The sequence below is a fragment of the Ursus americanus genome, chromosome 6 (assembly GCF_024610735.1).
Source record: "Ursus americanus isolate L20-20 chromosome 6, mUrsAme1.1.p, whole genome shotgun sequence".
NCBI classification, from domain to species: domain Eukaryota; kingdom Metazoa; phylum Chordata; class Mammalia; order Carnivora; family Ursidae; genus Ursus; species Ursus americanus.
The window spans coordinates 61,907,873-61,921,180 of record NC_142132.1 but is presented as its reverse complement, the minus strand read 5'-3'; the positions used below and the strand labels follow the sequence as shown (position 1 = coordinate 61,921,180).

At 42.2% G+C, this 13,308-nt stretch overlaps 1 protein-coding gene across 1 annotated transcript in view; it reads right to left on the bottom strand.

Moving 5' to 3' along the window:
• The window catches only part of TMEM26 (transmembrane protein 26), a 44,924-nt gene extending 31,894 nt beyond the window's left edge, over positions 1 to 13,030 (bottom strand). The window contains exon 1 of the mRNA XM_045783522.2: positions 12,268 to 13,030. Coding sequence (XP_045639478.1) covers positions 12,268 to 12,458 — 191 coding nt within the window. The 5' untranslated portion in view covers positions 12,459 to 13,030. The remainder of the gene's footprint in view (positions 1 to 12,267) is intronic.
• Positions 13,031 to 13,308: the final 278 nt, after the last annotated feature.

Here is a 13,308-nt window from a genome sequence, read left to right as displayed (position 1 = left end):
AAACCTATTTAAGACATCTTGAATCCAAGGAAATGGTTTGCACCGCTGAGGACGTCATTATCCCTAACTCCACATTTGATGTGGAGGCAATTCCTGTCATCCGGTCATGGTTTGCGTGGGCCATTTGCCCATGATGGCCCACAAAATGCCACGGTCAAGGCCCTGTCTACCTCTTGGGCTTCGTTGCTTGACATTTTTCCTCGCCGTGCTCCCATAACATTGCTTTTCATTCAGTTCTGGAGAAAACCTACGTACCTTCCTAACTCAGTCCTTCACACATGTATTTCTCTTCCTTGAAATATCTCTTTACCCCCCTCCTCACCTGATTATCTCCTTCTCGTAGTTCACATCGGGGGTATGAGACCCCGTGGAAGAACTTTCCTTGTGCCTCCAGTCTAAATGAGATCTCCTTGTTGTACTTGTCCAATAGCACGCTTCACTTTCGCCTTCTAGATCTTCAAAAGTTATAATTATAGATGTGCACGTGTGTGTTCGTTGCCACTTAACTGTCTCCCAGAAACTGTAAGTAGTATGAGCACAAAAGCTGTGTGTTCATCATTATGCCCTCAGCGCCTCCCACAGCACCTGGCACAAGGTGGGTTCCCCACAAATATTTGTTGATTTGATAAGGCCCTGGTTGATTTAAAGTTTCTATGTTCTTGACACCCTGTTGCTGGTTTGACTAGAAACCTCTTCTTGAAATATCGCCATAAAGTGACTCTTATCAGAAATTTTACTGAGGGAAACTAATTATTCTGTTCTTATATGAGTTTAATATTGTTTTGCTACTATGAAAGATTTAATATTCCAAGGTGACATTCTAGCCATTACTTATTAGTTTGAAGGTTTGCCATATTCTTGATCATGTGGTGTCAGGGCAATTCTAGTTTTGGAACCAAGGAGAATCTGAACTCTAAAAATTAAAAACTAGGCCTGATCCTACCTTTTTCTGTGTAACTAATCAAATTGCAGCCTTTCCTTAGGAGCTGCCATGTAACTTTACTCCAGTCTTTATGTCTTAATGGCATCAGAAGTAAGTGCCAAGTACTTTGTATAAAGTCTAATAGCATAGAGGGGGTTAGCCAACCCAGAAATAACTTAAATCAGGTTTCTAGATACTTGTTTATGAAAATAAGATATACTATTTATTAATAAGCTAACAAAACTGATAAACTTATGATAAATTCATAAAATATATCCAAGTGGGGAATTTTTATAAAATGTGTAAAACCCTATTACTAATCAGCTATCTGGCCTTAGAGACGCAAATATACTATGATACCAATTACCACTATCCTGTCAGAATACAAAAGGTGCCCAACATTAATGCTTTAATGACAAATTATTTTGCTTATTTTTTTTTTTTCAAATTAAAACCTTTCAAAAGCTATTCTTTCTCTCCACAGAAGTTTGGTTTTGGTTTTGTTATTTATTTATTTATAATTTTTTTAAAAGACTATTTATTTATCTGACAGAGGGAGAGCACAAGTAGGAAGAGCGTCAGTCAGAGGGAGGGGGAGAAGCAGGATCCCCGCTGAGCAGGGAGCCTGATGATGCACGACTCAACCCCAGGACCCCCGGATCATGACCTGAGCCAAAGACGGACTCTAAAACGACTGAGCCACCCAGGCACCCCTTGTTTTGTTTTTTAAACCACAGCCCTTATCCAACCCACTGGTTCTCACTAAAGCACATGGCGGGAGCAACATCTTAAAGGATTTTTTTCTCTATTTATGTACTCATGTATTTACTAATCAAATATGTTAAAGGTCTTGTTGCCTGCTAGACACTGCCCTGAGCTCTTAAAGAGCTATCCTCATTTTTTTGTTTGTTTCATCCAAAAATAAAATATTATTTATCATACAAAGTTGTCATTTCAACAAATTACAATGTTTTTCACAAAATGGTTGTGTCCCGACATGTGGCAGTTTAGCCCTCCAAGGGACCTTATCTACTTTGTTTAGCTCACTGTTAGTCTAAAGTGAGCGTTCCATTTTCTTTTTTCTAAAAATGACAATTATCATTTTCTTATTGAGAAAGTAAGCCTCATTCTTTTGAGGAACGTATTATAATATAAATAAGGAAATAGAAAAATTAACCATAATATCCCCACTACCCAGTTTGTATTTTCTCTCTGCAAACAGTGAAGATTCTAGTCTTCTAATCACATGCATACATCTGAAAAGAGATAATATTTAAGCGAAGCGAAACTACTGTTCCAAGATAACATCGGTGTGGATCGCGATTTTATTTGCGCTTCATTCCTCAGTATTTCCCATGCTAGAAAGGCGGATTGGAGTTGTAAGGATGCTAGACCCAAGTTTCACAGTCTCACGTTAAACTGCCTTGAGTGTCCTCAATAAAATTTCCAGAGCACTTTATAATAATAGGCCTATTTTCATGGAAATCAAGAAACTAGGTCAAGATACCCTTTCATGAGCCCCCAAATGGTGTCTAACAGTTTAAGGACTGTCTGTCCTCCTTTCACACAGACTGCTTTCTCTAAGTGGGCCTTAGCATCCGCGATTTCCGTCCGGGCTGCTCAGCAACAGCTTAGTGTCGGTCCACGGCGGCAAGAGTGGCCAGCAGGAGAGCTCCCACAGACACCTGAAGATGTTCTTGCAGAACACAGGGCCCGGGACCCCTGGGAAGGCACGAATCCAACCGCAGACACCACCCACCCCTTTGTCTTCCTAAGCAGCACACCCTCCCCGCGCAGAGCCTTTGCCTGTGCCTGCCCCTTAGGGAGGGGAGGAGGCCACAACCAATTGGCCCTAAGCTCACGAGCGCTCCCTCTGAAAGGAAAATCAGATAAGAGGTGAACCTGTCTTAATAGGTGCCCGAATCAGAGGATGGGTTTGTCGTGTCCGTGATCTTCTGGGAGAGCAGGCGAAGTACAAGTTCACAGGAGACCGGAAGGAATTTCACATGGGCCGGGAATGCCCATTCTTTAGGCTTTGAAAGCCCTTAACAAATGCCCACATTTAGGTTTTACCAAGATAACACTTGTGAAGGGGAATAGTAGGGCTCTTCATTGTAATTTTCATTGTCTGTTATTGCCCGTTGTTTTTCTAATAAAGTCATATTCCCAAATTATGATATAAACTGGCGGCAAAATTAGTACTGGGTGCTTCACATAAAATGTTCCAAAAGGATATCTAAGGCAAGAGTGAGCTTTATTAAATTTGAGGTTGCTCACATTCAAAACACAGCAGTGCGCTTCAGTATGACTAAACAAATTGTAGGAACAAAATATGCATCAATTTTAGGATCTATGTACTATTTTTCTCACAAAATTTCTGAGGCAAAGAAAATCATGACATCTTCTTAAATGAATTGGTTCCAACTAAAACCCTAAGTACCACTATCATGCTATTCCCTCAATCTGAAAAGCTCTTCTCTCTCTCCTCTCAGCACTCCTGTAAAACCCCCAGCCACTACGAAGGCCAGTACATAAATCACTTACCGGAGAAGTTTTCCTTGTCTAACAAGCAGACCGTAATGATCATACCTTTATTCCGCAGTCTTGGACTGAATTTGTGGGAAATTATTTGGTTCTCAGGGTGTTGTTTTTTTCCTGTTCTCATATAGCTGCATGTATTTTATATTCCGTCAAGAACATCATTATAGCACTTAGTACAATAAATGATTGTTTAATGATTAAGTGAACTTAAGTGCTAACGACTACAGGAATTGTAATGGTCTCTGAGAGGATAGAATGCATGATGGATGTTATTTATGTAATGCTGTAACTCATTTCATTCTATAAAAGACAGTGGTATTTATTTCTGTTCTGTAGAAGAGATTGTTTCTTCACTTTAGGACCAAAAATAAAGCGCTCGAGGATTCCCCCTCTTCTGTTTTGTTCTACACCCTGTGTTGGCTTTCCAAGCATGCCTGCTTGCGCGAGAGTGTCTCTGAGCCGTGTCCATGTGTACTCTGCACTTTTCCACATTCTGTTCTAAGCTAAATCATCCCAGTGCTCACTTTCAGGTCACCCCAATTTTGAAAAAGGCAAACTACTTTGACCCTTTTCCCACTATAGGGAATCCTTGATCCTAAAAATCTATGTAGTTGTATTTTCCACAGACAAAACCCAATCTGTGTAGTGAATGCAGAGCCCAAGAAATCGGCTGGTGGAGTCGGATGCTGGGATGGGGATGGAAATGCCTCTGAGCTTTCGCTTCCTCCTGAGCCGGTAGAAGCAAGAATCGTACCTCCAGGGCTGTAGGGAGGCCCGAATAAGGTAATGCGGGCAATGTGCGTTCCTAGCTCAATAAATGTGAGCGCTCACCAGAGGCTAGGAATTGTTTTTGTGATTTAGTATAACTAGTTGTGACCTTAGACAAGCAATAGAGCCTTGCTGGGCAGCAGTGTCCTCATCATAAAATGGTGATGAAGAGAAAAACGATCTCCTAGGGAGGGTCATCGTGAGGATCGCTGACATAAGGCAGGTAAAGCAGGCCAGCGTTGTCAGTACTCAGTAACTGATAACTGTGTCCACCCCTTTTGTCACCATCGCCATTATCACCCTCATCGTCACACTCATCACTACTATTAACGGACTGTCGGAAAATGGCACAGACAATTTATTAGGAGGTTATTTGAGGCAGATTAAAACAGGTGTGTGAGACAGGAGGCTCAATCAGGGAAATAAGAAAGCAAAGGAAGGAATACTGAAGGACTCAGCCAGGGCTGGCAGCAACGCTGATGGTAGAGATGACTTTCCCCCTGGGGAATGCTAATTTTTTATTCTAATAAGCCAACAACATTAAGTCAGTCTCTTTGAAATCAATAGGACGAACTGAAGATAAAATATAACACCCCTCCCTAAACAACAACCGTAGGTTCGTATTCAGAGAAAAGAAACCAAATGAGTTCCCACCTTGGCATTTTATATTAACAATCTGTACGTCCTTAATATTACTTCACTGTGACTTTCAAAGAAAGGTCCATTTTTGATACGTGCATATAAAAACCCCTATTTTATTTAAAAGCAAAACACTGGTTTTCTTTAACAAACGAACTTATATCCCCTATTTCTAACTCTCCTGATACCAGTACGTCAGAGGAACTTCTGGGGTAGTGAGGGACATGCACATGGGGAGGGGACTTGATGGAAAGGTGAAATTTCCATTGTTGGAAAAGAAGTTAAACTATTCAGATTTGTCCCGATGCTGTATGCAAATAATGGCACTGCATGAGAAGGAAAAATGCATGAAATTTAGAAGGAGGGATGTATTTATACCGGCTCAAGGGAGCTGCCCACACCAATTTGCACTCGGTTTTTCTCCTTGTCAAGTATAAGAAGTTACAAAATATTAGAACCTTAATTTTTAGTTCTAAATGTCTCCGTTGAACATAATCTTGGAAAAAGCATCCAGTTTCAGTTAATGGTTCAGTTTCTTGGGGGTCCCATTCTAAATGCAGACCTAATTATTGCTTTGATCCCAAGTCCATTGTGAAATAAAACTCTTAGGAGTGAAGCATAGTACTAATTCAAGTTAAGATAAGACTCTTCTTCCTAAACCATGACTCAGATCACGAAAAACAAAGTCATTTGTTAATAACATTCAATGTGTGCTTCCAAAAAAGATGCAAACCTAAGTCATCCTTGTGCATTGAGCTCAAGGCTCAGGACATAAAACACATACACACAAACAACACGTGATTTAGACAGTGAATATGTGATTTAGTATAACTAGTTGTGACCTTAGACAAGCTAAAACTCTCGATACACACGCAGACAGGGCTGATAAATCCAATACACAGTGGAAAGTGTTCCTAGAATAACTTAAAAGCTAAACAGAGATTTCAAGAAATCTGGACAGCAAGTGCGAACAATGGGAGAAATAGTCTATCTGCTGGGAGAAATTTCCATTGCCCAAGTTGGCCATATGGAAATCACAAGCCCTCCTTCTAAATCCCTTCATTTCATCCTCCCTGATAGCCAAAAAGATCATCAGCAGAAGAGTGCTTTTATTTCCCGACTGTTTCACTGGCATTTTTGTAAACAATTTTGATAACGGAAGATACATACTGTCAAACACTACGGAATGACATCAGACAAAGGCGTTCTCCTATACTACCCGAGACTTGTTCAAGGCCAGGCTTCATATGGTTTCTGTCAAGTCTAGGTTTCTACTTCTGCTGTTGAACCTTCAAAATACAATTGAGTATTCAACACAGATTTCATTGAGTTTTTTTTGTTTTTACAAAATTGGTTTGAATTTGAAATCAGTTTAGGATAGAATGTCTTCTGATTCCTAATTTGTCTTTCCTGTTTTTAGTTGGAAGCCACCCAGACATTGTCTAACACATGGTGTTTCAAATGAGATATGGTAACAATATAAAATTTTGAAGGAATTTTTCACTTGGAGGCAAAGGACATGGGGAAGAGTAGAGACAAGGAAGAAGAGAAAAGCAAGGCAGTTTTATCTGTCTTCTGGGGGTATGTCAGAAATGTCCAGGGCACACTCGGCCCTTCGCTCTCTCTTTTTTCATCACCCTGGCTCTTCCCACACTGGCTCCTCCTCTCTAAACAGACTCAGCTCAGATGTTGCCTGGCCAGCGTGGCTTCTCTGACCGCCCAGTGGAATCTTCCCCCTGCCCCCTCATCTCTGTAACTGCAAGCAGGCCTCCAGGGTTCTCATCGCTCATTTGTTACTTATTAGCTCACTTGTTTCTTATTGACTTCTTTATTTTTCTGAGTCCCTGGACTAAAATGTGAGTTCCTTCAGGGTGGGATTTTACCTGTTTTATTCACCTCCGTATTCTTGACACTCAAACAGTGTTGAATACCTATCAACCGTTCCACATATATGTTTGTTGAATGAAGACTGACAAGGCTGCGTGCTTCCTCCAGGGAGATCTGCTCAAGGTTTCCTACACTCACCTCCCTCAGGAAGTCCTTGAACTACACAGCCTTTGCCCTCCTGTCTCTTACCCATTTTTCCTGCTCCAGTTCAAAGGCCATCATGGCCCTTCTCCCTACCCTACCCAGCCCCTGTACACTTCATCACATCCTTTCTCCTCTAAACCGTTAGGCTCTTTTTTTTTTTAATATTTTATTTATTTGTCAGAGAGAGAGAGAGAGAGTGCACAGAGGAAGTAGCAGGCTGAGGGAGAAGCAGGCTCTCAGCTGGGCAAGGAGCCCAATGTGGGACTCGATCCCAGGACCCTGGGATCATAACCTGAGCCGAAGGCAGACGCTTCACCGACAGAGCCACCCAGGAGTCCCTAAACTTGATACCCCTGCTGCTTCAATTGCCAGCTCAGCGATCCTACATAAAATGCCTGTTTCCTCATCTAAAATCTAAAATCTAAATCTAAAATCTGAAATCTAAAATTTAAATCTAAAATCTGAAATTTAAAATCTAAAACTGCGCCTCAGTTTCATCATCTAAAAATGGGGGAAAACAGAGAAACAGAAAATCACTGCAGCTGCTGTCAGGATCACTTGGAATAATCAGTGTAGGACACTTGAAAGAGCCTGGGCATCAACAAATGCTAAATATTCATAATTATTCTTATTCCCACATATTTAAACACTTAATCAGAATACTACCCTTTATTTTAAATCTCAAACATGTTAGTTTTCTTTTTCTTCTGCCTGTTCACTCAGCATCTACCATAATACCATATGTACTTATTGGATAATTTTAATTTAGACATTTGATTAAGCTCAATAAAGGAAAAAGGAAAGAGCGATAAAGAAGAAAGGTGACCAAGTAGGTGAGCTATTTAATTAACTCAATTATACTTATCTCATATTCTTGAAATTCTTTTTTTTTTTTTTTAAAGATTTTATTTATTTATTTGACAGAGATAGAGACAGCCAGCGAGAGAGGGAACACAAGCAGGGGGAGTGGGAGAGGAAGAAGCAGGCTCATAGCAGAGGAGCCTGATGTGGGGCTCGATCCCACAACACCGGGATCACACCCTGAGCTGAAGGCAGACGCTTAACCGCTGTGCCACCCAGGTGCCCCCATATTCTTGAAATTCTGATGAGGAAAGCTCAGTGCTTAAAATTCAGTATTTTTGCCCATAAATCCAACTTAGATTTCTATTTATTCATAGATACCGCCTCCTTTCAAGTGAACAGTCTTCAAACTTATCACAATCTTGGTCATTTTTCTAACCCCTGAGGAATATTTTATCGGTATTGGCAAATCAGCAACAGAAACACTGTTTTGTGTCTAACTTTACCTAAATGGTAATTCGTAGAACTATTGGATTGTTACCTGGACAACAGAGAATAAAATCAAGAAACAGTAAAGCAAGTGATACTCGCCTCCATCTTACAGGAACGTGAGTGAATGTGCATGTGAAATTAATAAATGCCAGGCGAAAAGGAGCAGATTCCACCGGCACACATTTCTTGGGCTTAACAAGGGATGTGTCATTGGCTTACCTTCTCTATCCTATAGGATTCCAACAAATTAAACTTCTCCAACTGCAAGTTATTAGTGTTGACGTAATGTTGCTGTCCCCGGACAGCTCAGCAACACAAGTTCCATGTTTCCTTTCCAAAAGATAGCTAAAGAAACATTCTTTTGACAAGTGTAATATGTTTCCTATGTTTCAGGAAATTTTTTTCACATTTTCCTCTATAGCTCAATGTATCGTTCCATGATTTCTGTGGGTTTGATTTATGTGGGGCCAGGTGCAAATGTTAGTAAAAAGCACAATGTTCAAAGTAGACCAGAGTAGCCTAAAGGAGGTTCATGGATCTGATGTTCCAGAAAAGAAATTTTCACCTCCTGTGTGTCCGGAGATTGATCTACCATTCAGGCATTATTTGATTCATTGATTGATTTTAAGTATAGGAAGGTTTCACTTGCTTCTTCTTCTTAATTTGTAAATGGATAATATATTCAGCTGATACAGAGGATAATTCTTTGACAAGTCCTTTAAAAATTTAGCCCATAATATACATACCTCTGTAACCTTATTCTCCTGACAACGTATCACAGACATCCTTCTAGGTCAATAGCTAAACTCTAGCTCATTATTTTTAATACCAACAAAATATATACAGTATGGATACATTACAATTTTTCAACCAGTCTATTGATGGATAATCATGTTGTTTTTAGCTTTATTTTTTACTTACAAGATGGAAATTAATATTTTTGTATATATGTCTTTACATATGATCACCTTGGATTCTATAGGGTAGATTCCAAAATGTAAGACCAATGGATCAAAAGGTATATAACATATAGATCTGCATATAGGTCTATATAGTGACACTTCCCTATAGAGAGATCTAGATACTGTCATAATATTTACTTAGCTTTTTTTTTTTTTTAACTTCATCAGTCTTGATTTCCTGATGGAAACTGTTGTTGTTTTTTTAACACTCACAAATAACAAAAAATCATGCCTTGCCCTACTCAGAAAATGTCAACCCAGAAATGAAATACATCCCAAATCAAATACTTTTTAATTGTTACCATGTTATATCATGGTATATCATTATACCAATTATATCATGTTATAATTTTCTATATTTTTTTAGGATCCCATCTTCTGATTTTTTTTCCCTTATGACAGAATAGTGTGTGAGCTTTGTCCACCACAAAAATGACCACATTTGCAGGCTCAGTAGAACAAAGCATTTAGTAATATCAGAAGAACAAAGCATTATTAATCACATAATTCTATTTAGATCATTTACAAAGACTCAGTTGTTCCTGAAATTTTATAAGCCAAATCTACTACTTTCTTTGCTTATTTTCAAATATTAATCTAGATATTAAGCCAACACATTTTTTTTCAATAAATATATATACTAAAATATATAGTACACATCATGGCCTGTTCTGAAATAAAGGTGAGAAATTTTTTCTACTTTTTGATTCTGAGCCAACAGTTTATTGGCCAGTCCCTCAAGTAAAGTTGTTGGACTTGTATAGACAGAAAATGTGTCCAGGGGCATCTGGGTGGCTCAGTCCTTAAGCGTCTGCCTTCGGCTCAGGGCGTGATCCCGGCGTTATGGGATCGAGCCCCACATAGGGCTCCTCTGCTGGAAGCCTGCTTCTTCCTCTCCCACTCCCCCTGCTTGTGTTCTCTCTCTCGCTGGCTGTCTCTCTCTCTGTCAAATAAATAAATAAAATCTTTAAAAAAAAAAAACTTAAAAAAAAAAAAGAAAATGTGTCCAGTTGACATATTATTTTTTAATAAGAAGAAAAAAAGAGAAAAATCCTAAGATCTAAAAAAAAAAAAATCCTTTTTTATTCATCAGCCATGAACTATATTATTTCATTTAATTTATAACAACCTATAAGTATTTATAGATGAAGAAACCGAGGGTCAGAGAGGTTAAGTAACTTGCTCAATGCCTCAGAGCAAATAAGTATTGCTCCATTGCTCCATTTTCCTTCTGATTTTGAAACCACACTCTACACAGAAATACGTCCCCAGTTCCCTATTTAATTCTACCCATTGATCACCCATTTTTGCCCCAATCTTTCTTCCTCTCATAGTTGTAAGTTGCATACCAGTCAGAATCAGCTGCCAATGATGGTATAGACATGAAGGTAAAGTTCCAAGTGGCTATTGTATTTCTACATAACTGGTGGGGAATTTTGACTTAACATGAGTGAAGGCCTCTGGTCTACTCTTGGAACACGAGGGAGGATATTTCAGGGCTCAATGTGTTGGTCCTCCTTTTAAGGTTGAATTTCTCCCAGAAACTGTGCTGGTTGGTGACAGGACTAGCTTCCATGTAACACTTTTCAACCTCAGACCTCCTGCTCCTGGTACTGAAGATATTTTCTCCCCCAGCATCTTCAAGCTACTCATTAAAAACGAAATAAATCTCCTATGACCTGCTAGATGAATGCTTTTCTCCCCTTCTGTTTCTTTGACCCTAAGGCTTATTGGGGAAGCTAATGCCATTTTTTCTTTGAGGTTTTTAAAAGGCACATTGGAAAGTACCTCAAATCTCTCCTGTTTAATAAGCTGATCATAGGATGGGGGAGGAGCTATGACATTCCCATCCTTATTGTATTACATTAGGATTCTACCTGAATAATTTTTTCACTGGTAAGTCTAGTAGTTTTTCAATAGTGGAAAATCTAAGCAAGATTCACATCATCTTAAGAGTCACAACAACACATTCTCACCCTTGGACTGTCACGAAATACACAGCCTTTTGCAGTTTAAAATTAAAACTGTAGAGAGGGTCTCCCCCCCCCTTAATATGGTGGCTGACTATATACATGCCATTGTGCATGTAATTCTTTGATTTGACTAATAATATTTTCTTCTAGCATTAGGTATTTTTAAAAGTATTGACATATATGAAAATATTGCCTTATTGGGTTTTTTTGTTTTTTGTTTTTTTTTGCTAATGTATAGTATACATTTTACTGAATTTTTATGTGACCATAGTTTTACTGTTTTTAAAACTTAATACAGGAAGAGGCCTAGGTTGGAGAAGTTTGGATGAAAATCTACTGGGAGAGGAGGGATGGAGGTGGAAACTCTTTGTAATGGCAAAAGAATCTTTTTCTCAACTCTTCTATTTCCCCTCAAGTTTTGGGGGAGGAAATAAAACATCACACAGAGCCTGTAGTTCTTGCAGGTTGAGATGAAGTTTGAACCGCCCTTGCTGGTCCCTCCACCAGCGTGGCAACCCTACTTTGACAAGATAAACTTCCATTAATCAAGGTCCTAGGGAACCAACGTGCGGCACCTGAAGCTGGTGCCCTGCCAGGCGCCAGGCTGAAGGGGACGGTCGGCACAGAAGTGCTTCGAGGGGCCTCTAGCCCCGGGAGACTGTTCTATGCACACAAGCTCTTACAAAAGTCGCTTGTGCCCAGCGAAACGCATCCCCACACCTGCACGCACAGAATAACGAGTACACACCCACACACCCCAAGTTCAGAAAGCAGGGCACAGGGACATCCCTTGCCCCACGACTCCCTCCGCTCTGGAGCCCCTTCTGCAGAGCAGGCAAGCGCCTCCCTTCTTTTTGCACACCTTCCAAGTTGTGCAACCTGGGACTGGGTGACACCGGGCAGCGACTGAGCCTTCCCTGTGTTGCCCTGGGGTAGGGAGGACCGCGAGGTACTCCGGCGGGTCCCAGAGATGCGCAAGCATCTCGCGCTCCGGGGCAGCTCCGGGCGAGGACAAAGAGGGTCGGAATCCGGGTAAGGGATGGGCGGGCTGCGGGGGAGATGAGCTCTTGGGCTGCTGGCGAGTGGGGAACAGTGCCCGGGGACTCCACGCGCCCTCCCTTTCCCGGGGTGCGCTCACCATTTGTAGCCTCTGCCGCGCTTGAACTTGAGGGTGAGCCCAGTCTCCAGAAAGAGCAAGAGGTTGAGCAGCGCGAGCAGCCAGTACCGCGGCTCCTTCTTCACCTCGGTCACTCGCCAGACCCCGACCAGAGAGTGCAGCACGAACAGCAGCCGGGTGGCCAGGGCGTTGAGCAGGACCAGTCCCTCCATGCCGGCCCGCGCGCTCTGCCCGCCGCCCCCCGCCCCCTGCCCGCGCCTCGCGGGCCCCCTGGGGAGCCCCGGAGCCCGCCCGTGGGCGGGAACGTGACAGCTCGAGACCCGCCGCCGCCGCCGTCCCTCCACAGCCTCCCGCGCCCGGAGAACAGGAGACAGCGGCTCGCCCCTCCCCCAAACTTCCTGACAACTCTCAAAGAGGGGCGAGTCTAACCCAGCCTGTCTAGACTGCTGGGCTTTCCAGGGAGTCTGGGGCTGCGCCGCCGGGGGCTCGGGGCCTTACTCCCCCGCGCTGCCCACCTCCCCCTCAACCCCGGGAGCCAGGCTCCATCCCTGCACTCTAGCCATCGCACCCCCGCGGGGTGTCATCCCAAACTTCCCGACTCCGAGGGCTGGGCTGGAGTGGGGGCCGAGGTGCTACTTGGCCTGAAAGGGGGGAGAGGGGCGCATCTGTGGCATCTCCTCCCTGGCTTTTCCACCGAAGTAGTTTAATTCACTCACACTTCTTACGGGAACAAGCTGTCATAGTGACTGTAAGCTGGAACGGAGGAGGCCCAAGAATTCGCTGTCCAAGCAGTTTTAGCAACGCTGTTGCCGCGCAGTTTGAAGGATGAAAACTTCACGGGGCTAGAGGAAATCAGATGGGGGCTTTCTGAGAGCGGTCCCTGCACCTCATTTAGTGAGCGGGTAGCCCCGGTCACTTCCTCTCTTTGGTCATGGTGTTGGCAAAGGGATGTTCTTTATTATGTCGTCCCTACTCTCACCCCCACCTCCACTAATTTCGTCTGAAAGTTGGAGGATAGCAAGGCGGGAAGGCAGAGGGGAGAGTGAGGGAGGAGGGAGAAGG